This window comes from Delphinus delphis, chromosome 13 (genome assembly GCF_949987515.2).
Source record: "Delphinus delphis chromosome 13, mDelDel1.2, whole genome shotgun sequence".
Classification (NCBI taxonomy): Eukaryota; Metazoa; Chordata; class Mammalia; order Artiodactyla; family Delphinidae; genus Delphinus; species Delphinus delphis.
Window position 1 is genome coordinate 86,776,043 of NC_082695.1, and position 23,159 is coordinate 86,799,201.

Here is a 23,159-nt window from a genome sequence, read left to right on the forward strand (position 1 = left end):
GCCAACACAGGGGCGCACCATTCCGATTTCCCTCGCGCCTGGTTAAGGACAGCGGAGGAGTGAGGCCACAGGAGGACACAGCAAAGCGCTGGGAGCCGATCAGTAATGGCTCCCTAATTGATCAGGAGAATGACACGTCAGAAGGAATTCCTGTAGGAAATCTCAACAAGTGTTTGTTTGGGCGCAGAAACACATGTACCCAGCGTACAGGGATCTTTCTCTAGAAAGACTCTCGGCAAACTGATGTATTGAGTGGCTGGGTCGTGGCCACGCAGACGCACGTTAGCTGAGATCCGTGTTTCGTGCATCGCTGCATCGTGAGTGGACACACTCGGCTGAAATGAGCGAGTGCAGCTCCGCCGGCCCCCGACTTCAGGGCTAGACTCACACGGGGCGGGGCACCCTGCTCAGACACTGCCTGCCCTGTCCTTCCTGTCACCTCCAACTGTCCCCCTCCCCGGGGGGTTACAGAATACATCTCTAACATCAGGGTGCCATGGTAACGGTGAGGAGTTGTTACCGTAGAACTAAAATGTGTTCAGTGAAATTGAAATGCAGTGGAAAAAAAGGCAGGAAACAGGACATTGTGATTAACTTGCAAGACTGCTTAGACCCCGGGGCACTGAATGACAGCAAGCGTTCTTATCCCACACGATCAAGGTTAGAGGCAGGGAGGTCGTGCTGCATGCTGACGACAGGGTGCTGAGAGCAGCAGGCTGTAAACGCAGCTCTGACTGGGGTCAACAGAGGAAAACAGGGATAACCACCAGCACAGAAACCTGCCGTAAAGCACCTGTAGGAAAGCAGACCGATGCGGAGGACGGCGGTACAGGCCTGTCCCCTTGCATCCCTACTGGGGATGTCCGGGTGTCACATCACTGCGGCCACCCTGGCTATTGCCCAAGCTAACGGGTCACGATGTTGCTGTTAAGCCTGAGGGTACAGCGCTGGCCCCGGAGCGGCGGGTCTGACAGGTGGGTAGGTGGGGCAGCTTAGGGGACCCCCTCCACCCGCTAAAACTGACCAAACGCAGTGGCATCTCCGTCCTGACCACCCGCCCATTCCTCACAGGGCCCCAGGTTCCAGGGACTTGGAAACCTGGTTCTTAAAGGCAACAACTCCGCCTTTCTTTCTTCCTGCCACAAAGGCGCGTGGTCTCGTGAATGCACTTTTCATGTACGGCTCTCTCGAAAGTATATGCCGCCTCAAGGAATTTGTGAGCGCTTTGCTCGAGTGTCAACTCCCGGCCGCACAGAGGGAGGGTGTGCTGGTGCATTCCCAGGGCAGGGGGCGCTGCCGCTGCTCACCCAGGGGCCACCCCACGTGCCCTCGGAGGAGGGGGGCAGGCGACAAACAGCCCCTGTTCCGGGAGCCAAGGGCTCCCATCAGTTTCACACACTTCGATCCAAAGGACCTTTCTAGCACCTAATACAAGGAGGGCTCTCCTGATTTATAAACAGAGCAAAGCAAAAATAAGATCAAAACCAAAAAATAAGCCCACACCAATAAATACCGCAGGCTTCTAGGCCATTGCGGGTGTGTCACTGGGTGTAGAGTGTGTTATGCTTACACCTCCAGTGTTTAAAAAAGTGAACAAAGAATCCACAGTAAGACAGGTGAGCTAAGTAAGGCTGCCAGTAAGGCCCACTGCGCACTTTCAGCAAAGCTACTCGACAGGAATGTATCCCTAGCCTGGGTTTGCAATAAGCAACTACGGATACGATTTTGCATTCGAACTCTAATGGATTTCTTTGGCATCAAAGGGCAAGGCTGCTCATTCGAAAATCTTCTTTACTCAACATCCAGTAGTGAACAGAACTGATACTTCAAAAGTTCTAAATCCATTATTTAAACATTGTTTTTACGTTTAAAAATCCTGTGAAAATGTTTTGATTTCTCTGAATCCTTGATAACCTAGCAAGACTAGTTTGTGAAGCGGATGCCTACTTCTGAGGCTGGAATCTTTTCTTTGAAAATGTTGAAGAATATCAGACTTGATGCTGTCAAGGTTGTACTTTTACATAAAGGAAGAAAAACAGGTATGTCTAATATATTCATTTTGAGATGAGGTCACAACAGTCGACATAAACGCTTTCACGATTTGATTTTAACTTAACCCATTACCACCGAAATGAAGCTTGTTTTGCAATATATGCTATATCCAACTGCTTCATCTCTTCTGCACAGTTTAAATCTATTTTTCCTGTTCTTTGGGTTAAGCAGAATAGTTTAAGGTTTCAAAACTGTCGACGCAGCATGCATACGGGGTGCTTTGCATAATAACAAGACTTGATTAGGCAGTCAGGGTCTGGTAGCCCTGCTAGCCCTGCTTGATAAAGCACCTCGGGTGGAAATCGGCATTAGAAATAGGTGAGAGGACCCACATTTCAGGGTGAGGGAAGACTGCCCCAAGTACAGGACACTGAAGAAACCAATCAGAAAATGAATTCTATAAGCACAAAAGGTACATGGAGTTATTCACAGGAAGTCCTGCCACGTGTCACGTGACAGATCTCAGCTCCCAGCAGGTCCCCGAAAGCTCAGCGCTCCTTTAACACCACACAAAAGGCGCAGCTGACATCTGTGTTTATCTCCAACCATTTCAGGATTGTCACTGATTTTAAGAACTGTAGTTAGAGACTAAAGCAAATTCGAGAAACTCCTGAACTCCCAGTGCCCCAGTGTTGATGATGTTATAGGACCACCATGAAAGGGCCTCTGCTCCACACTCGACTCAAAGCCCCTTACAACTTCCCAAAGGCCTTTCAGAATAAGCACAGGGCACAGCCAGAAGCAAAGCTGCATCTTAGGTGTTTTGTGAGCACACCCAATAAACCAGGGACTTTTTTGAAAAACCTCACTCCTTCCAGAATCACCCAGCCATCCAACACCCTGAACTCCAGGTGCCACGCGTGCCATGTGTTTGCTATCGGAATGCCTCTTGGGGATTAGCTTTTCAGTGAGGCAGCAGCCACAGATGATCTCTTCACAATCTAGTCCAGAAGCCACTTTCACAAACCGGGCCACAATAGGAGCAGTTTTCTCCTGTGACACATTTTTATCTACAGAACATTTAAATAATGAAACTTCACAAATTCTACATTCAAATGAATGGAATAACAAACTAATACAGTTTTGATTCACAGACGCACTCATTTAATCCCTCACACTCACTTATTTCCCTAAACAACTCAGACAAAGGAGAACGTCTGCTCAAGGCGAATTTAAATTTCGAGTTTGTTCCAAAGTCCTCAATCACATCATTGTTGCAAAGCAACACGAAGCTAGCGGCACTGAGTCCAGGAAAGCGTTGGCAATAGCCCAATGTGGAGCCCCGAAGCGGGGGCAGCAGAAGCCACGTCAGCCCTAAAGCCCCCAAGCATAAGACACAATAGACCACAGTGCCCACGTCCACACCACCCTGGAGATGTGAATTCAGAACGTTCTCCTTTCCCGGACCACATCCTGACCGCATCCCTGGTGAGCAGGGGAGAGAGGGTGGAAAAATCGAAAGCCGTGACCCAGGCCCCTCCCAGGAACCCGTAAGCATCTCCAGCAAGGACAACACGTTTCCCCAGACAGCACGGAGGCTGTACTCCCTCTAACGGCTGAGTTCACCTGCAGATTCCCTTCCTTTTCCGCTTACACCACCTGGGAGGCACGACCTGCATGTGCCTCTACTCCTCAGAGCTCACCTTGCCTGAGCCCCGCTTCGGTGCACCCCTGTCCGCGCCAAAGAAGCGGCCGAGGGAGTCGAGGATGCCCGTGTCCCTGTGTCTGGGGAGGAAGCCGTGCCTGGCGTGGTCCATGGTGCTTGCCGAGGCCAGGTACTTCGATCTCTGGGAGGGTCTCTTCTGAGCCGCCATCACATCCAGGCCCTCGGGAGCAGCTGCGCTGTCTTCTTGGATGGTCTGGAGCTCGTCTGACTCTGAGGGCCGGTCTTTGAAGGTGTTGTCCTCCCTCCCTGGGGCATCTCGGGAAAAGAGGCGGATCAAATGGGGGCGGCCCCCGGGGTCAGCTGGGTTGGCATCCGGCCAGGCATTCTTTGGGCCCGCTGTGCGCTTGGAGTCTGTCACCGCTGTGTCCCGCAAGGGGGTCCCATTGTTCTGGTCCACATCTGCAAACAACAGTGAGATATGAATACGGCTGTGCAAAGCGGGGCACGGACAATGCTGCTTTCTTCCCGGGCTGGGGAACCGGCCGTCTCCTATCAAATCCACAGGGTGCGCAGGCGCCAGGAGCTCCACGCGGCCCCGGACTGCCTTGGGCAGAGCCCATCCGGCCCGAGCATCCTGGTGGCGGCTCTGTGTCTCAGAGGCCCTGGGAATTGTCTCAGGTGCTCCAGATCCGGCACTGGGCCTTCCCGAGCAAACAGGGCCAGGCACACAATCTCCCCTAGGTGCTGCCACGCCTGCCCTGGGGGGCTCCAGGGTTGCAGGTGCCTTGACGGCACGTTTGTCATCTAAAAGGCTACTGGTGCTTAAGCAAAGCGTGTTGGGAGCACTTATTTGACAAGAGGTATTTTTAGCATTCTTGCTGAAAGTGGAACTGCCCACACCTTTTGCAATTCATGCCTTAAAGAAATGGGGCGTTTAGAACTCTTTAGTACCCAGAGTCCACAAGAGGCCTCTTGCATGAGAGAGCGCTGCTTGTTCAGGACACTTTGGTTTGGCTTCTCCTCTGTAAGCAGCAGCAACCAGAAAGTTTAAGTGGAGACGGGGTAGTTCACGTGGCGCACCATCCTCCCTTGGCTTTTTACAAAAATACACAGGATTTCTCTCGAGGATGACACCACCTCCATCTTGCTCTCAGTTGCCACGGGTGGGTATAAATGAATGTCATGTAGTTAGGTTCTTCTCCAAAGTTTATTACTTACCTACGGCAAAGGTGGCTTTACTCACACTATCCATCCATCAAACTGCCCAGAAATCTATGTACTAGCATTTACCAGCAGCATCCGACCACCCACCCATCCATCCATCCATCCACCCACAATCCACCCATCCATCCACTAACCACCTGTCCATCCACTTATCCACCCGTCTGTCTACTTATCCACCCGTCCATCCATCCTTCCATCCACTTATCCACCCGACCATCTGCTAACCACCCTTCCATCCACTTATCCACCCGTCCATCCGCCCACCCAGCCACCCATCCTTACCAAGCACCTAGCAAGTGTCATGTCCCCTGCACTAGGTGAACAAGATGTGGTCGTTGTCACACGAACACAGATGAAAACGAACGTTATGGGTTGAATAATGTCCCCCCCAAATGGTGTGTCTACATCCTCGTCCCCAGTTCCTGTGAATGTGAACTTATTTGAGGGTTAGGTCTTTTGCAGATGTAATCCAGTTACGATGGGGTCTCACTAGAGTAGAGTGGGCCCCGACCCAATGACCAGTGTCCCTGTGAGAAGAGGGGGATTTGGACGCAGACACACACACACAGAGGCCACGTGGCATGGAAGCAGACCGTGGCCTGGTGTGTGTACAAGACAGGGTTGCCGGGAACACGGGGAGGCGGGTGACCCGGGGCAGACCCTCCCCCCGAGTCTTCGGGGAGAGCGCTGCCCTGCCCACACCTGGGAACCGAGAGGGTAGAAATCCCTATTGTTTTCAGCCGCCCAGTTTGCGGTCATTTGTGTGGCTGCCACAGGACACAGGCACAACGCGTAGTTTCATGTTGAGTAACGGTGTGAAAGGGAACAGCAGGGTAAGGGCATCAGGAAGGCCCCCGGAGGGGACCGCTGGACGCCACGGGAGTGTGGGCCAAGGACGGGGCTGGGGGTGGCGGGGTGGCCGGGGGGTGGGGGGGACGGACTTCTGCAGAGAAGGACGCCCAGGACAGGGTCCTCGGGAACGAGCTTGGCCTGTTCCCTGGGGAGAAGCAGGAAGGCCTGGAGCCCGAGCGTGCAAGGCTTAAGGTGCTGAGCGGGAGGGGGGGTAGATGGGGAAGGGGGATGGTGGGGGGAGGGGGCGAGGGGATGATGGAGGAAAGGGGAGGGGATGGTGGAGGGAAGAGGTGAGAGGAGGAGGATTCAAGACAGGCCAGCCAGACTACGCAGGGCTTCATAGGGCTGAGGCAAAGGGTTTTCTTCGCAGAAAGTGCCCAGAGACAGCCAAGGATTGGGGTGTGGGTGGGACCAGACTTCAAGGGAGGAGAAGGCTCGGCCTGCAGGGTGAGTACAGGTGGGAGGGGCTATGGTCAAGGGAGAGGTAGGGCGCAGGGCCAAGGTCATGTCCTTGGAGTGCCAGGAAGGAACGGCACGTGTCTGGGGGATGATTGCAACAGGGTCTTTCCTTTTGTTACATGTATGCGGGGGAGTTTTTATATCTACAACCCCTACTTCCACAAATATATAAATAACAAAACCCGAGGGATTCCACACTCCTTTAACAAAGTCACAGGGGTCAAGAGACTGTCCCGTGGGTGACACTCATCGTGCAGTCAGTATATTGACTTCTGTTTCCAAAGCAGAGTAACTGGCTCCCAACGGGTATCATAAACGTTTGCCGGAGACCAAGTACCAGGCAAACAGCCAGACCCTGTGATCCCGCGGTCTTTTTTCTGCTGCTAAGAGGGTGCACACAGCTCTCAGGTGTGCCTAACGCCGGCCACGCTACAGGCCTTACAAATATGCCACGTCTTTTATGACCACTGGTTACTTGAACCACATGAGAACACCGATATTTATCACATATCCAATCCCTCACTGTATCGCAGCAACGTGAAAAAGCACCATGAAGAATGCTGTGGCCGGCGCAACGCTGTAGATTGTTGCAGGGATGCAATCCTGATTTATAGGTTGCAACAGAAAGAGCCTGATTTTCAAGCTGTGCTTTAGATTCTGTGGCTGACATAAATTAATGCACATGTAAAGGGGAAACAGTCGCTATATTGTACATGATTTAATGCGTTCACGAAACACAAGCGCCTCTGAATGCTAATATTTTTACAACAGTTGGCTTTTGTGTCTCTGAATATGGGTGTTTGTGAAGCACAGAGAAGGGCGTTTGTGTCCTGAAAGTAGCTTCTCCCAGGACGCAAGGAGCACAGGGAGAAGCTGAAATCTGTGGATCTGCAGCATTTTGGGTCGGGACAAGGGCAGCTTCAATTTGTCGATTAATAACAGCTTTAGTCGAGTTAAAGCCCAGGGCAGAGTTCTTTAGACTCTGTCTGGAGCAAAGCCTCTAGCGCACAACGTGAGAGGCACAGGTCTGGCTCTACTGCCCAAACATGCACTTATAATCCTCTATTACTGTACAAATTCTACAGGAAGTTGCACAAATGTCTTAAAAAACCCCACCTCCATCTAATGGCTAAAATGACCTCAGGAAACTTAGGGAAGTGCACTGGACTTCTGGGGGTGGAGATATTAAATCACGAATTGCTCCCTGGACCGTCTCTAAGGAGCAGAGGACGTCACCGGCTGGAGGGTGGCTTCTGGGGCCTTCAGAGACCCCCCCACAGAGCAGGATGGCGACCTTGGGGCGGTGTTTACTCTTTAGAGCAACTCACAGGTGTCACCACCCGAGGGAGGCTCCAGCCCAAGGTCTCCACAGCATTACTCGGGCCTGTGGGTCCTCAGCGTCCCACCTGCCCAGAAACAGGGCTTGCAGGGCGTCACCGAGAAGGGCCCTGGAGGCTGAGCTTGACCCCCGTGCTCCGCAGCAAGGGCCCCGAGCCGCCTTTGGTATCTGCGGTCCTGAATGGGGAGGGGCAGCCACGTGCTGGCCTCCGGCACCTCGAGCCCGTTTTCAGCAGCACACGCAGGGATCAGGCGTGCTGGGTGCGCCCCAGGGCCACCCCTCCGGTAAACGCAGTGTCCGGTCACAGCCCACAGGGAAAGCTGAGCGCTCGCTGATGCTCTGGGCATACCAGCAACCCCGCGAGGCAGGTCGTTTTACCAGCCCTTTTACTCATGTGGGGAAACCGAGGCAGAGAAAAGTGAAACAGGACTCGACGGAGGCGGTGATGTTCATTCTGGGTCCCCAGCTGCCGTCTACGTTCTGCCGACCGCAGACCATCCCCAGCTGGGCGCCCCGCAAGCCTGCGCCAGCCCCTGCTGGCTTGAACTGGCACTAGGTTTTGCCTCTCAGGGTCACATGTAACTGCAGATGACCGATGGCTAAAACGTTTCTGTTTAACAGAGGGACTGACCGGGAGAGATGGAGGGACATCCTAGAGCGCCGCCATCCTGAGCTACGAGCCCAGCCTGGGCCCTCCCTGCAAGACACAGGGCCCTGGAAGCCCCCCGCACTCTGCAGGGCTCCGTTCCCCCCCCTCCCCCTGACCTGCACGCATACATCTGCCCACAATTTACTACATCAGCTGCCCTTGGCAGAATATGTTAATGACTGTTAACACCCAAAAAAGCTGAGTAGAGGAAGCCTGAAAATCATTATTTTCTATGATTCCATATCATTTTTGCTATAACCAGAAAACGACACACATCACATATTCATATAAGATCATCTCAAATTGTGATGATGAAGTGAATCTTGTTCTATATTTAAATACGACTGTTTTTACCTAGACTGTGTGTCTTACGCTTTTTTCCATCACAGCCATGGAAATCATATTCCATCACCAACTTTCGTCAAAACCACATGTATGCGTGCACGCGTGTGTGCGTACAAACGTGAGGACACACACAGATGCTGAGGCGCACCCCAGACCCAGAAAGTCAGAAACCATAGGATGGCCCCCCATTCTGCATTTTTCTTTTTTTTAACAGGCCGGGGTGGAGTGGGCAGTGAGTTATTCATTCTCCCAGTAACTAGGTTTGCCCTTTAACCGAGCAGTGTACGCGGTCAGTGACACCTCCTGTTCACCCAAGCTCAGAGCACGTAATTATCAGGGAAGTTCACTGTCAAAGATGCTGATGACCTGGAGCCCGTGGTGGTGTCGGGTGTTTGCCACCCTCGGTGTCCGGTGTCCTGTGGCCCTGAGTGCTCTCGTCGGGAAGCCGCGCCTGCGGGGACAGCACTTGTCCCGCTGGAACTCAGGGCTTTTCCCAGCTTTGCGCTGACCCAGGCGGGCAGCTCTGTTCCCACCACCATGGGAACATCCTGAGTCTATCGGGGGGGTCAGCGTGAGCATGGGCTGCGGCTTCACCTTCTGAGTTTGCCCGTTTCTCCAAATGCCACAGGCTCTCAGGTCAACAGGAATAGAAAGGATGTATTCAGTTTCTCAGAGCAGGGCTGTATCGCTCATCAAACCAGAACAACACATAATACAGAAATCCCCTCCGTGAGTGCGTCAGTCTGTTAAAGTTAACGACAAAATGAAAACCTTCTATCAATAAGATAGAAGTGTTCTTCTCTTCACTACAATTAATTTAACATTTCTTCCTATGATTAGAAAGGGATCGATCGTAAGGGATCATCCTTCCATAAGGAATCGTCAGGGAAGTTCAATAAAATTTCATCTTCACGGCTGATCAGATCTTTAATGAGACTGGAAACGGTAAAAATGACCATCACTCACCCAATTAGAGGTTTTGCCAATAACAGACTTTAAAAACGTGTGGTAGAGGCTTAGCCCTCTGCAAAGCATCACTGTTGGCTTGTTTTGTTTACAGGCATCATTCCCATCTCAACAGGAGGTTCCCAGACTTCACAGACCAGTAAAATAGTAAAAATTGGGGGTGAGGTCTTCACACTGGCATATCCAGAGCTTCGAGAAGCTTTTATTTTATTTACAGCTAAGCTATAAAGAGAAAACAAGTAACTACCACGTACTAGCCTACATTTCACTAAAGAAAGAAAGGGAATTTGGGTATCAAAAGAACAGGAAAGGCATCATCTCAGAATAAAGGGCCGGGCCATGTCTTCAGGTCACTTTTTGACCCAAGAGGCTGCATCTGTCCACAGACGCCTCACAGGCCCACCTCGAGTGGAGGCTCTGGGTCCAGCGCTGCTGGTGGCCTCCTGGGAGGGGCAGGGCTGGGACGCGCCAGGGTTCCAACAGACTCCCCCCGACCCGTGCAGACGTCCCAAAACCCGAACACCATGCTGCCTCTACTGAACCCCTCAGAGCTTCTCGCTTTGCCACCGACCTCTAACAAGCTCCCACAGAGGCGCTTTCAGTATATATTATACATATACACTTTTCCCCACATGACATCCACTCATATTTTGATAGAAAATAAAATCTGTTTCTTCATTTTGAGGGACCAGACTCACTGGCTGTACCTACATTTTTTTTGCTTGGTTTTAAAAACAATTGTTTTTGGTGGCCTATCTAATTAGGTTTGTAGCCCAGACGATAATTTTAGTTGACTATTTTAAATTACAGAAAGAAAAAAAATCACCCAGAAACTAAAGTCACAATTGAACTGATTTGCTAGGTCTGTCCCCCATCACAGGGATTTTTCCTGGCTCAAAACCATGGACTTCCAGTTTACTGTCTCTGCCACTTCTTCCTGGTGGGTCTGACAAAGACAGTGTACCCAGCTACAATCCCCTATAGACGCCCCATAGAAGCCCACCGCAAGTTGCTTCCTGGTTACCTTTTATAGGGCCTGAAGCAGAGACGATTGTCTAAGGAATTGCTGGGGTTCGTACAGTTCACGTCCGAGCTGCCGGCACCAGGGCTCCTGGGAGCTCAGGCAGTGCTCAGGAGGTCACCGGGACCCCGCCGTCCCAATCCTTTCCCTGCTGTAACGTCGTGTGATACCCGAGGCAGAAATTACCCAGAGCCTGAGCACCCCAGCGACCTTGCATGGAATGGGGTGGTCACCCTCCTGGGTGGGGAGGGCACTGAGCCACAGTGGGCACGGGGCTCTGGGGCACTTGCGCACTTTCCGCTAGATGCACTGGGGCAGAAGTTAGAGCGGCTGTGAGCCCCGCTGCCCTGGCGCACTGCACAGTTTTTCCCTAAAGTGATTCGCAACCTGGTTTCCCAGCTTATAGTCGCTTTAGGAAGTATTATCCAAAAAGAAATCCGTAAGCCCGAAAGCACCAAGGGTGCTACTTTCATAACTGTTCATAGGAATCCTTCGTTTCTAAGGAACAGATGGAAGGAACTCTCACTGTGGAATCCACAAAATGGAGGAAATCTTTAGTGTTTTGATCTTCGATTTGCTGTTTTTAAACTCATGCTTTATAACTTATATTGTTCTTCCGTATTTTTCCCATCAGATGTCATCTTAAAGATCATTGAGACCATCGACACCATCGTAAAATGTAGATTAGCACGACTGACACTATTTCAGGCCCTCTCTCACTGGGACCAGTTGACCTGGCAAATGTGTGACCCCAAGGTCAAGCCCTTCAGGGCGGGTGACCTGAATCAGAAGGGAAGAGGAAATCTGAGGTCACACGGCCTTCTTGAGAGTCAAGAAGAACTTAAGGGATACAGAGATGGTTGTAAGAACGAAAGAAAAGTTATCCAATATTTCAGCCCATTGCAGAAGAGGTCTTATTTCCAGAAAACCACGAGAAGGTGATTGGGTTTCCTACAGCTCAGGAACAAGGAGGCAGGAGCTCAGAACTCGAAACTGAAATAGACAACACAACTGTCCTCCAGTGGCCTTTGTAAATTTCGCTTCTCAGCTGGCTCCTGTGGTGGGGAGATGGTTTGGATCTACTGCTGCAGGATTCTTGCCCGAGGCAGCTTTGCGGACACGCAGTACCGCCGCAGAGCCTCCTGCCCTGCCCATCCCTGCCTCGCCTGCCCTGCCCGTCCCCTCCCGGCCCATCAGTGACCACGCAGAACCTTGGCCTCCTTCTGCAGAAACAGGCTCCAGCTCCACCCACCCCCGCCCCCACTGCCCGCCAAGCAGAGATTCTGTATCAGGGAAGCTACAGAAAAAGGAGGTGGACATCGTTTCATCTGGTAGGCCTGAGTCCTGGCCGGGATTCTCATTTTTGGTTGATGGTATGAAGTTGGTCGAGTTTCCACGTAACTTTCCTCTGAGCCTGCTGATACGTGTTACCTGACAGAAGAACATCTTGGGCCATCTCACGTGACCATCCACATAAGAAAGCACTGTGCCTGTCCCGTCTGTGGACCGTCAGCCCCTCTCCATCCTGCGGGTGGAGGTACCGCACCGGCCGCCAGGCATGGGGTCTGCTGGGCTCGGCCTGAACGCACACCCAGCGTCCTTCCTCCCGAAGCAGCCTGACCGGAAAGGCCAGGCATCGGCCACGGGGAGCAGCCCGCAGGCTCTGCAGCGCCTGCCCTTCAAGGGGCTGCCTTAAACTGACGGCCACAACCAGGCTGTGAGCTCAGGGCCTTGGGCAGAACCTCACGTTAACGCGACAGGGACAGGCGTGCGGTCCGGGGGGTGGGGTGGGGGGAAGGGCAGGAGGGAGCCGCCCCTTACAATCACCCGCGGCCCTTGGCCTGCGACCCTCTGAGCAGGGCCGGGCCCCTCTCTGCAGGGGAGCTGGCCACGCCCCTGGGCCCGTGGAGCCCTGGAATTTGCCAGCGTGGGCCGGGGGAAGAGGACCCTCCTTGTGTGTGGAATACTTCTGTTCCTGGCACGCTGCACTCAGGGTCACCAGGGAGGGCGAAGGAACAAAAAGGCCCATGGTTGTGGCCTGTGGATCTGCTCCGGCAGAAATTCTGCATCTATGAGAGGTATGCGGCCGCCCGCAGCTGCCTGCAGACATTTCTTTAAAACTTTGCCACAAACGAATCTTGCCAACCCACACATCTCACACGAATGCCTCCTTTGTGGACCCAGAACATATAGTTTTTATTTGCTCTAAATAGCTGGCCCCTCAAACCCTCCCACAGCAGGGACGGGGTCACGGGCGAGGCAGCCCCGCGCAGAGCCGGAGCCGGAGCCGGAGGAGGGCACCCCTCCCCCCCGAGTCTGCACCTTCTCCATTGCACGACGGTACCCAGCTGGTGTCAAGGTGATGAGATTCCAAAGAGCCCGGTATTCACACGGTTCTGTTCCCTGTGCAGCCTCAGGGGATTCTCACAGTGACTCTGCACAGACTCGCAGCGGCTGCAGGATCCCCCCGAGAAGGTGGCATCACAGGCACCACTAACACTTGCTTTTCAGTGGGGAGCAAATAAGCTGAAACAGGTACTCCTGCCCCTAGGCCAGTTTTACACAGTGGTGCTCAACCAATGCTGGTAGCGTTAAACTGAACTTGGACTACAGGACCAGAGTCTGCTGCAGCCACACCCAGCAGGCTTTGATTTGGTTCTGCCACCTGCTATGTGACCTTGACCACATGGTCTAATCTCTCAATGCCTTGGGTGCCTCATGGGCAAGGCTGAACGAACACGTGGAGCTCCCCCAGGTCACTGTTGTGACAAGCACTTGAGGTGCACGTAATAGAGTGTTCTTAGCACCGGGGCACAGTGAACACTCAGTGGGGGCTTTTGTTACTGTTGCTATTATTATGATGTTTATAAAACTAGTTTGGGAATACCTTGTGTAAGAACCCATACATTTTCCGTCCACCCACCCATACACCTACCCATCCATCCATCCACCCACCCATCCATCCATCCAATAATCACTTCATGCCTGTGTAGGCAGAACTGTAAGAATGGGTCCCAATAATCCTCACCCCTTGTTCCCTCTTCTCTCAGTGTGTGGAACCTGTGAATATGATGAGGTATCACTTGTGATCGTGTTATGTCTTATGGCAAAAGGGAGACTCTCTGGGACTGTTTCACCAACCACAGGAGCCTCTGGAAGGCACGGTTTTCTCCAGCTGGTGGTCAGGGAGACTGTCATCCAGGTTTGAGAAAGATGGGAGTGTGCTGCTGTTTTTAGAAACGGAAGGACCATGCGCAGGGTCTGGAGACTGGCCTCTAGGAGCTGAGGGGACGGTACAGTCCACGGCTCACAATGCAAAAACTAATCGATACATTTGCTATCGTCTTAGTAACTGAGAACGTTATTTTTAGATCTTTTCTTGGGCACAGTTGCAGATCTGTCCTGCAGCACTGTCTGTCCCTGGAAGCCGCAGGAACAATGGTGTCAAATGTCTAGCAGCAGAGATGGGGGCCGCTTCACACAATGTCTGCTTTTCACAGGCGGCCTCCCAGCGCTGAGACAGTGCCCACGCAGTGCCAGTCCAGTACCAGCTAGTGTCAGCTACTGCTCTTTTTTAAGGATAAAAATAACTTGAAAACTCTGTAAGTGAAGAAATATTCAGTGAAATACTTAAAAAAAAATCCTCAGGCAGTAGAACGTGATCGTTCAGCTTAAGAAAAGGTAACGTAACAATTAGATAAATGGAAATAAAGGAAACACTCCAAGCACCAATTATAGAAATGTTCTCAGGTAAACTCTCTTTATCTGCTGTTTTAACTGTTCCCAGATATATATTGCTTTAGTCAAGTGCATGCTAATATTTTCATGAGTTTTTTGGTTTATTTTCTTTTTTAGATACCGTTTTGAGACCGTTTATCATGATCATATAATCAGACACCATTTACATTTTAGAAGGTATCCGACTGAAGAAATGGAAAATATTCCCTATCTTCTCATGCAGTAGAAGTAGACACTTTAAAAGACTGATTTATGAAAATTCTAACTTAAACACAATGGGTGCCTCTAATAATCTATTTTGAGGTTTTGTTGCATGAACCTTGAATAATCAGATAGTTTCATAAGGAAACTATCAAACGTAGAAAGTCAGCATTTCCACATCATGAAAATAAACCCGTACACACATACATGGATGTGTGAGTATTACAGAGTTCTCCAAAGTTGAAGAAAATCTGATCTCCTGAGTCTCACTGTCACATTTTACATTTTTATCCCAGAGACAATTTGACATCATTTGCTACAGGTCCTGGTTTATTTCCGAGGGACCCTGGTTTGAGGAATCTGAAGGATGCAACTGCACGGTGTAACCTGCCAGGTGCTGGAGCAGGTCCTGGGCACTGAGGCGGTATCGCTGCATTGCTCACGTGTGATCACTCAAGGCCAACATCGCTCACAGCAGGGCTGGAGCAGGTTGCAAAGTCCCTTCTGGCCTGAAGGTCTACACATGTCGAAATGCAGGGCATGAAATGTCCTTAGAAAGTGGTTGCTTGGGGATAAAGCTTTTAATCCCTGCGAACGCTCTTGCATTGTGATGCCCTGAGCTACTGCTCAGTGCCGTGGTGTGAGGGGTATTAGTTCATCCCAGGGCTTTCCAAGAGCACCGAGAGCACAGTGAGAAGGGATGTCGGTCCCGCGGAGGCGGATCTATCCACGTGTCTAAACCCCGTGTTCACGTGTGCCACCTGAGGCCCAGACATTTGGGGCGGGAATCTCACAGGTCAGCCGGCCCAGCTTCCAAGGGCTCCCAGATCCGGATCCGGATCTCACTCTACCTGACCTTCCCTGACCCCAACTCCTACTACCGTCGTGGCAGCCCGCTCGCATCAGGTGCGTCCGTATTTCTGCATCTTTGACTCTGCTGCTCTTCACCTCTGCCCTTGTGGCCAAGGAGACCCACCTCCTTCAGGATGTGAGTCCCCTCCCTGGACGCTGGCAGCCGGAGCTGATCTCTAGATACCAACTGTACTTGCTATTCCACCCAGTTTCAAGTCGAGGTGACGGAAGGGTTTCAGGGTCTTAACGTTGATGACCCGCCCGTGACCTCCTCGGGACAAGGTGCCTCCCTCTGGGCCCTGTGGACGCTGAGCTGGGCCGATGCCCACGCAGACCAGCAGGGGGGCAGCTGAAGGAGGCAGGGAGGGAGGGAAGGTCCCGGACGGGGGTTCTGTGTGGCCTGAGAGCACGGGGGCTTGGCCACGACCCGGGAAAATGTCTGCAGAGGCAAGTGTGGGAGCCGGGGCCGCCCCTGCCAACCCGCCTCCTCCAGGCCTGCGAGCCCTGTCTCGGACGTGCTGCATCCCGAGGGCTGTCCGCTCAGAGCCTCGAGGACAGGGGCACCGTCCGCCGTGCTCAGGACCCTCGGGGCCTGCCCACTGCTGATGGGCCGAAGGCGAAACTCGCCTGCGGGCAAACTCCCCTTTGATGCTTTCCAAGTGTCAGCTCCGCTGCTGCCCTGCCGCCCTGCCGCCCAGCCCTCAGGCCCAGGGACCCCACACGGCCTGCTGGCCCCAGGCAGCTCCGCGGGGACACGCGGTAATGGCCGCGCTGGTCTGACATTCTAGGGGCGGCTCAGGCCCCCTGGAGCCTCCACAGAGGCCGGGCCCTGCTCGGGACTCTCCCTGGCCGGTGGCCTCCGCACCGCCGGGCTGTGCTCACCTTCCCACCCGGTCTGCAGCTGACTGTCCCCAGTCTGTCCCCACCGAAGGGCTCCTTGTTCATTTACACCTTAGGGCACCCAGGGATTATGTGCCGTGTGAATAGACAAAACCAGATCCGTAAGGCTAAAATCAAGTTAAAAAGCAGAAGAAAAACATTTGTTAAAAACAATTGTGATTTTTTTCTTTTTCAATAAATTTACTTCTAGGAAATGGAAATGTCTGTTTCCTTAACAACGATGGTTAGGATGGCTGTAGGGCTTTTTGGTTGTCATCTTGTGTTCATGTGTGTGCGTCCGTGCGCGCATGCGTGGGCGCACAGGCACTCCCGCGGTTAAAGGCTGCCCTTTACAACAAGACACCTCCGGACAGACGGATCAATGGATGAATATGATCTTGATATATTATGATTGAGGTTTGCTTTCTAAGTAATCAGGTCATGCGTCTGGAGTTAATATGCTTATTCTTTCCCATTAGAAAAGGAACATTGCGTTGGCTGGAGAAGGCGGATGACAGACGGTAACAAAGCAGCCTTTGAGAACGGCCAGTGGACAGAGGGCACTGCCCTGGCCTCCCTAATCTCCACGTAAATATCACAGACCACGGGGAATGCGACACTGATTACGAATTAGCACCACTGCTTGAGGACAGCCGCCCAGCAGAGACATTTAAAGGACAGGTTTCCTAACAGGAAGCGCCTGCAGCATCACCGCCGACCTCCGGTCCGGGGTCACGGGGTCAGTTCCGCAAAGCACCGCAGGTTAGAACGTTACCCCCAAGGGCTGGGATCACTGGTGATCAGTCATCACAAATTCCCACACTTTTCAGAACGTTCCATCTCCTGTACCAAAGGTATTTCCAAAGTTAAAAATTACTATTATGAATCTAACCTCTTTTTCCTTCTATTAGAAAAAGTGCTACTTAGTAGTGAGACTGCTTGAATAATGGCAAGTAGGCGACACACAGGAAGGAGAACCACGCCTCCCGCACGACCGTGAGACATGAAAGCGACCACACACTGGTTCTGAGGGAGCATTTCTCGGAACACACGGGGCAGGAAGGCACCATTTGAAAAATTCAGCTGCAGCGTTGAAGCCTGGGTCAGTGGCCAGCCTGTGAGTAGATCTGACGTCTGTGTCAGGGACGCACAGGAGGGAGAGTGTTTCACTGATGTAAGCTATTAACTGAATGTACCAAATACTTAATGATCTGCACATTCAGATGGCTGGACCACACTGCAGGTTAACTACAGATAACAGTGTGTGTGTGTATCTGTTAAGTATCACACTTTTATTTAGTGGTAATGTGGAAACCCAGGGTCCCTTCGAGTCTTAGGAGCGTCAGAGACGTCTGCTAGTGAGGCTGGCATGACGGCTCCTTGGGAACATTCGCAGAGATGGAAACGTACCCCTGCACAAGCAAAACAGCCGGTTCTGCTAGAGCACTTCAGATCACCGCCCCCCTTTGTCCCCAACTCTGAGTGCGTCCTGCTCTGCAAACGTCGTGCATCCTGAGAAAAGGCTCAGGATGAGGTCAGAGGAACACGTGCTGGGCCTGCAGGGTCATCCTGTCAAACCCTTGCCTCTGAGCTCTCCCTAAAAGCCACACTCCCCCGTGTACCGGGAGGCCGGGCGGAGCGGCTGGGGCAGGCCGACCCTCCACACGGTCCCCGGGGGAAGCCGAGACTTTCAGTGACCGTCGGTCTTGTTCTGTGGTTCCTTCCAGTCTCGGGGCCTCTCTTTAGAATTCCCACCTTTCCTTCAGTTTAGGGAGAGGCAGCTTCTGGAAGATGGGAGTCGGGGAGGGTTGCTTTAGTGCAGGTAAGTACGGGCTTGGGGACATGAACTTTCAAGGTGGGTCAGTGGACTCCGGTTTGATTGCTAATCCAGACCACAACGGTCTGCAGAGGCAGGAAAAGAAATCTCCGACGCAGCGAAATGCCGAGGGTCTCCCGTGCCTCGGCCAGCAGCAAGCCTGACTGCGCCACGGGTTAAGTGAATCAGGCACTCGGATGGATTTCAGTTCTGGGGGGTGAGGTTTACTGAACACCCAAATGCAAAGGACAGACATAAAACTGAAGGTCTAGGCAAACAGCCCTGCCCTCTGCAGCTCAACAGACAAAATAATGCCAGCCTGGCAGGCGTCTGCCCCCGAAGCCCGGAGCACCGGGCTCCTGGTGGTACCACTCGCAGCGGCCAGGATGCGGAAGCAACGCGAACGGCCAGCAGTCGATGCGTGGACAAGCAAAACACGGACCACCGTAGGAAGGAACGAAGCACTGACACACACACACCACACAACGTGGATGGACCTCGAAAAGGCGGTGCTCGGTGAAAGAAGCCAGCCCCCGAAGGCCACCTGCCACGTGTGGAGTCAGCAAATCCACAGACAGAGCGTGGGTGCGTGGTCGCTGGGGGCCGAGGGGGGTGGGCTGGAGGGCGGAGAAGGACCAACAAGGGGACAAGTTTTCTTATTTAGGTGAAAAAATGTTCTAAAGTTAGATTACAGTGAGGGTCGCACAACTCTATGAAAAGACTAAAAACCATTCCTCTCTACACTTAAAACGGGTGAGCTTGACGGTATGTAAACTGTACCTCAAAAAAGGTGTTAAAAATAAAAGCAATTAAGGAAGTCTTCATTTTACTTCATTTTACTCACTTGTTCCTTCAACAGAGCTTTTCAACCAAACAGAAAAGAAAGCAGAAGATGCAAGGGGATGTATTCAATCATATTTTTAAGGCAATTGGGAGAAGCAAAGAGACGTTTAATACTCAATGCCAAATGCCAGAGAATTAATGTATCTCTGATGATTACATATCAGAACATGTCAATGAATAATGTATATACGATGCCACAAAGGAATTAGGTGTATCACTCTTCAGAGGAAAATTCTGTGCAAAAACCGCAATGATAGTGCTGATGAAAACAATGAACTGAAAAGCTGGAAGCCTAAAAATTAACTTTCTAACACGTGACCGTTAAGCAATGCCAGTACGAAATATGCCAGCCGCAAAGTGCAGAACTATCGATTAAGGGTCACAGGTGCCTCTTCTCTCTTTAAGCCCCTTTGACTCTGCACGTGGACCAGTGGCCCTTCCACGCGTGTCAGCTCCCCTGGGGGGACGTGCTATTTGCCTAAGAAGCTGATGTAAGTTTCGCTCGACGCTCTCTGGTTTCACAGCGTCGCTCTCCTGGAAGAGTCCCTTGTGTGTCCTGCCTCCACAGTCGGGGGCTGACACATCAGTAAAGGAAAGACAGGGACAGAATCCTCGGAAACTTTGATTCCTGGTTAAGGAAGTGTGGGTGAAACACAGAGGCTCCACGCCAAGCGGAAGAAGACGGAAAGGAGGAAAAGTGAGCTTCATCCTTACGGACTCTTGTGTGAGGTCTTTTAGTGGTACTTGTCTCTACTGGACCCCCTGCGCCCACCCCCCCGGCCCCGGCCCCCCATCGCTACATCACAGGCATCACAACCCCCATTTCACAGCTGTAAATACCGAGGGTCAGCGAGGTCAAAACAAAATCCACACATTTACTAAGCAGTAGAGTCAGGATCCGAACCCAGGTCAAGAGGGTTTTTCTGTTTTGCTCACTGCTGCACCCCTGCACTGAGACCTCGCCTGGCACATAGAAATGGCTCAGTAAATATTTGTGGAATGAGTAATTCTTATTTCAAAAATAAGAACACAGTCCCTGTGCCATGCCTTACGGAGATAGAGGGTTTAGTAGTCTGGTGTCTGCTCAAACCCTAACAAAGCAAAGGCTGGTTTTCTTTTCTGTCTCTTGACGTTCCTGCAAGTTTCGAGGAAAGACCATGTGAGGTGGCTCAGCGGGGCCTGGGATGTGTTAGAGTTACTGTCACTGGGTAACTAGCGACCAAAGGACGCTCTCTTGTGTAGCCATGGAAACGAGTGCTGTCCTGCCCTCTTGCTAAGGGCAGGGCTTGTCCTTGTTGACGTTCTTTAGTGGAGGTAACAGCAGCACCGACGCGAGCGACAGACTTTGATGAGCAACACTGTCTCCATCTTCCAGCTCCTCTCTTGGCCTCCAGAAGTTACACGTCCCCAAGGCACTACTGTCCCAGGGAGATACTTCCAGACTTGGGAGTTACTCACTGACATGGACCTGGGATGGGAGACTCCTCTCCTGCCTCAAGCATCGCGCTGAAGAGAGAAGCGGTGGCAAAAATAAAAGCGATTTGAGAACTGTAGATAATATTTTATCATTGTGAAGACACTGGCTTTCTGAAGCACAACGATTTTTACACGTCCGCTTGCACACTACCCCCTCTCTGAGCTGTGCTATTAGTCTCTGTTCAGAGGCAGCTGTCCTGGTCCTGGAACCCGGCTGCACATACACCTCCCAGTGTAAATGCTCCCATTTGAACGGCTTAGAAATTCCAGCGTAGGAGGAACTTACGCCAGTTCCGTACCGTAGGAAGCACTTACGCCAGTTCCGTACCGTATTTCAAGGGATGTCTCTGTGAGTGAGTCAGAGCGCAGCTGAGCATTCCAGGTGCCTGATCCTTTAAAGAGTAAGTGTGGAACCCAAAGTGCTCCTGGGGTCGGGTCACACCCTTCACTGCCCCGGGGCATGGGGCCACCTCTGACCCCGAGGCTCAGAGCCACACCCATGCCTCCCTCCCTCCCCGCACTGGTTTTGAAACTTTCCTTTTTGTTCTCCCGCTGCCCCCGGCCTGGCGTCCCACCCCTCATCATCTCAGGGGGTCACTTCTTTAATTCAATGTCACTGAAGGTGAGTGAGAACGACGCTGAAGACCGGACAGCAGCCCCGAAAGCGCGAGGCAGACCCCCGGGGACCAGAGGAGCCAGGACCGGGAACTGCGGCCCCAGGCGATGCTACACTCCCCACTCCCTGACGCCCACCCTCGGGAGATGGCTCCCCGGGTCCTCCTGAAGGCACACAGCCCTCTCATCTTCAGTTACAAGCGAACAACTGCCCGCGAGGAAACTGCCAGGAAGATCCTGCCAACACCACCCCGCTGGGCGCGGCTGTCCCGACCTTCCGCACGTGGTCCCCACCGGCAAGCCTGCAGCCGAGCGGCGCGCCCACCCCGGGGCTCGGACGTGGGGCCGCCCCGCCCTCCCTCCCTCCGGTCCTGCCTTCCCCTGTGCGCGTGTGTGAGAATGTGCCTGACCGAGTGTGTGCGTTAGCATGAGCGTGAGACAGGGAGTGTGTTTATGGGAATGAGTGTGAGTGGACGTGGACGTGAGTCAGATTCCGTTTCTCTGTGGCTGGAACTGCACTTGCTTTCCAGAAAGACAGACCGTTCACAGGCCTACCCTGGAGGCCGTAAAGCACTGGGGCAGCTGCTGTGCAGGTGCGGCATCACGAGTCATGCATCACCTGGAGGCAAGGCTCCTGTCACCCTGTCCCCCCACCTGCGGCAAATCAGATGCTGGTACAGAGTTGCCTTCCAGTTACGGGACCTCCGCTTATAACCCTGGGCCACAGTGTCTTTGGTTCTTATCAAAGATTCCAGAGAGAGAAAGGAAACATTAAGACACGATTTTTTGAAGCAACTGAAATACAGAATTTCAGCTAGAGGCAATTTTCAAGTTAATTAAGATAGTGTATAAAATTCAACTAGCCGGGTAGGGTCCTGGCTGTTAGACAGGAATGAAGGCAGAAGGAGTACCTTCTTACCTGAGTTTCATATAACTTGGAAAATGATTACATTGTAGCCTTGAAATAAAAACGGCCTGGATGCAAAACGTCTGCTAACAAAACATTCCAATATTCACGTGCCTAAATCCCACCAATTCACCTAGAGTTCAGCTGCTGGGGTGCCTGTCACCTCTCTAATGACACCACGAGAGCTGCCCGACCGAGTCATGTCCAGGCTCTATTGTACAAGCCCACCTGCCACCGTCGTCCCAGCTCAGGTACGGCTAGGTCACCCGCAGGAACAGGTGTGGGGCCGCGCCTCCACGCCTGGATCTGGGCTCGTACGGGGAGGGTGACACAGGACATGGAGCCTGGGCCGAACCCAGGGCCGGTTTCCCCTTAACCCTCAGGTGCCGAGGGGTAGGGCAGCCACCACGGTCCCCTCACCCTGGGAGACAGAGGTGAGCAGTGACGGCCAGTGAGAGCCTTCCTGATCTGTCACACCTAACATCCCCGGGGCAGACCGCACGTGGCCAGCAGGACTCAGCCATGCGGGTGTGGACGGGGCAGGGCCAGTTCTGGTTCGACGGGTAAGGGCTGGGGGAGGTGACGGAGCGGCTCGCGCTTGGCCTGCGGTGCCCGTAGGACCAGAGCGCGGCAAGAGGCCTCACGCGCCTTTCGGAAGACCTTCTTCAGTTAGACAGCGTTCATAGTAATGGCCTTGGTGGGAATGAGGGAAGGGGAGGCTCACCCTTCAAAGCTTCCTGAAGGACGCAAGCGCCCCTCCCCCATTGGAATAAGTCCAAGCAAGGCCACGGCCACCTCCTGAACCGGCCAAAGGAGGAGGGTCCGGCTGGGAAAGGTGCCTTCGACCTGCTCCGTCCTCGAGGCGGACTGTCCTCAGGTTTGCCGGGGCCACTGGCCGGGGACTCGGAGGTGACAGCGCCCCGGCCACACGCCAGCTCCCAGGGCCACGTTACAAATTCAGGCTGGCTTGAGGTGGAAATCAGAAACCGTCACTTTTCCTGATGGAAGCCAATATGGGTGCTTTCAAGCTGAGGACCCAAGACCCAGCAGGCTCGCCTGTGGCAGTGGGTGAGGGGAAGGGTCCACGGGCGGGGTCCCGGCTGGGACACAGCGCCTTCTGCTGGCCAAGCCCGTCACAGCTGCGATCTGTGCCATGCTACGGCCTGTGTTCCCCTTTTGTTCTGGAAATGGTTCTGTTGCCCTATCGTGACTCTGCTGGCCTCAAGTGGCTCTCAGCAGCACATTCTAGTTTGAAGGCCAGGACCAGTGGGGGACGCGCCTGGACAGCCGGCTGTGGCCTCTGCGACTCTGATCGCCGG

The 23,159-nt window shown here is 52.9% G+C and overlaps 1 protein-coding gene across 4 annotated transcripts in view; it reads right to left on the reverse strand.

Annotated features, from left to right (window-relative positions):
• Positions 1-23,159, reverse strand: part of MBP (myelin basic protein) — a 113,455-nt gene that overhangs the window by 31,055 nt on the left and 59,241 nt on the right. For all 4 annotated transcript variants that reach the window (XM_060029247.2, XM_060029246.1, XM_060029249.2 and 1 more), the window contains exon 4: positions 3,696-4,117. In XM_060029247.2, coding sequence (XP_059885230.1) covers positions 3,696-4,117 — 422 coding nt within the window. The remainder of the gene's footprint in view (positions 1-3,695; positions 4,118-23,159) is intronic.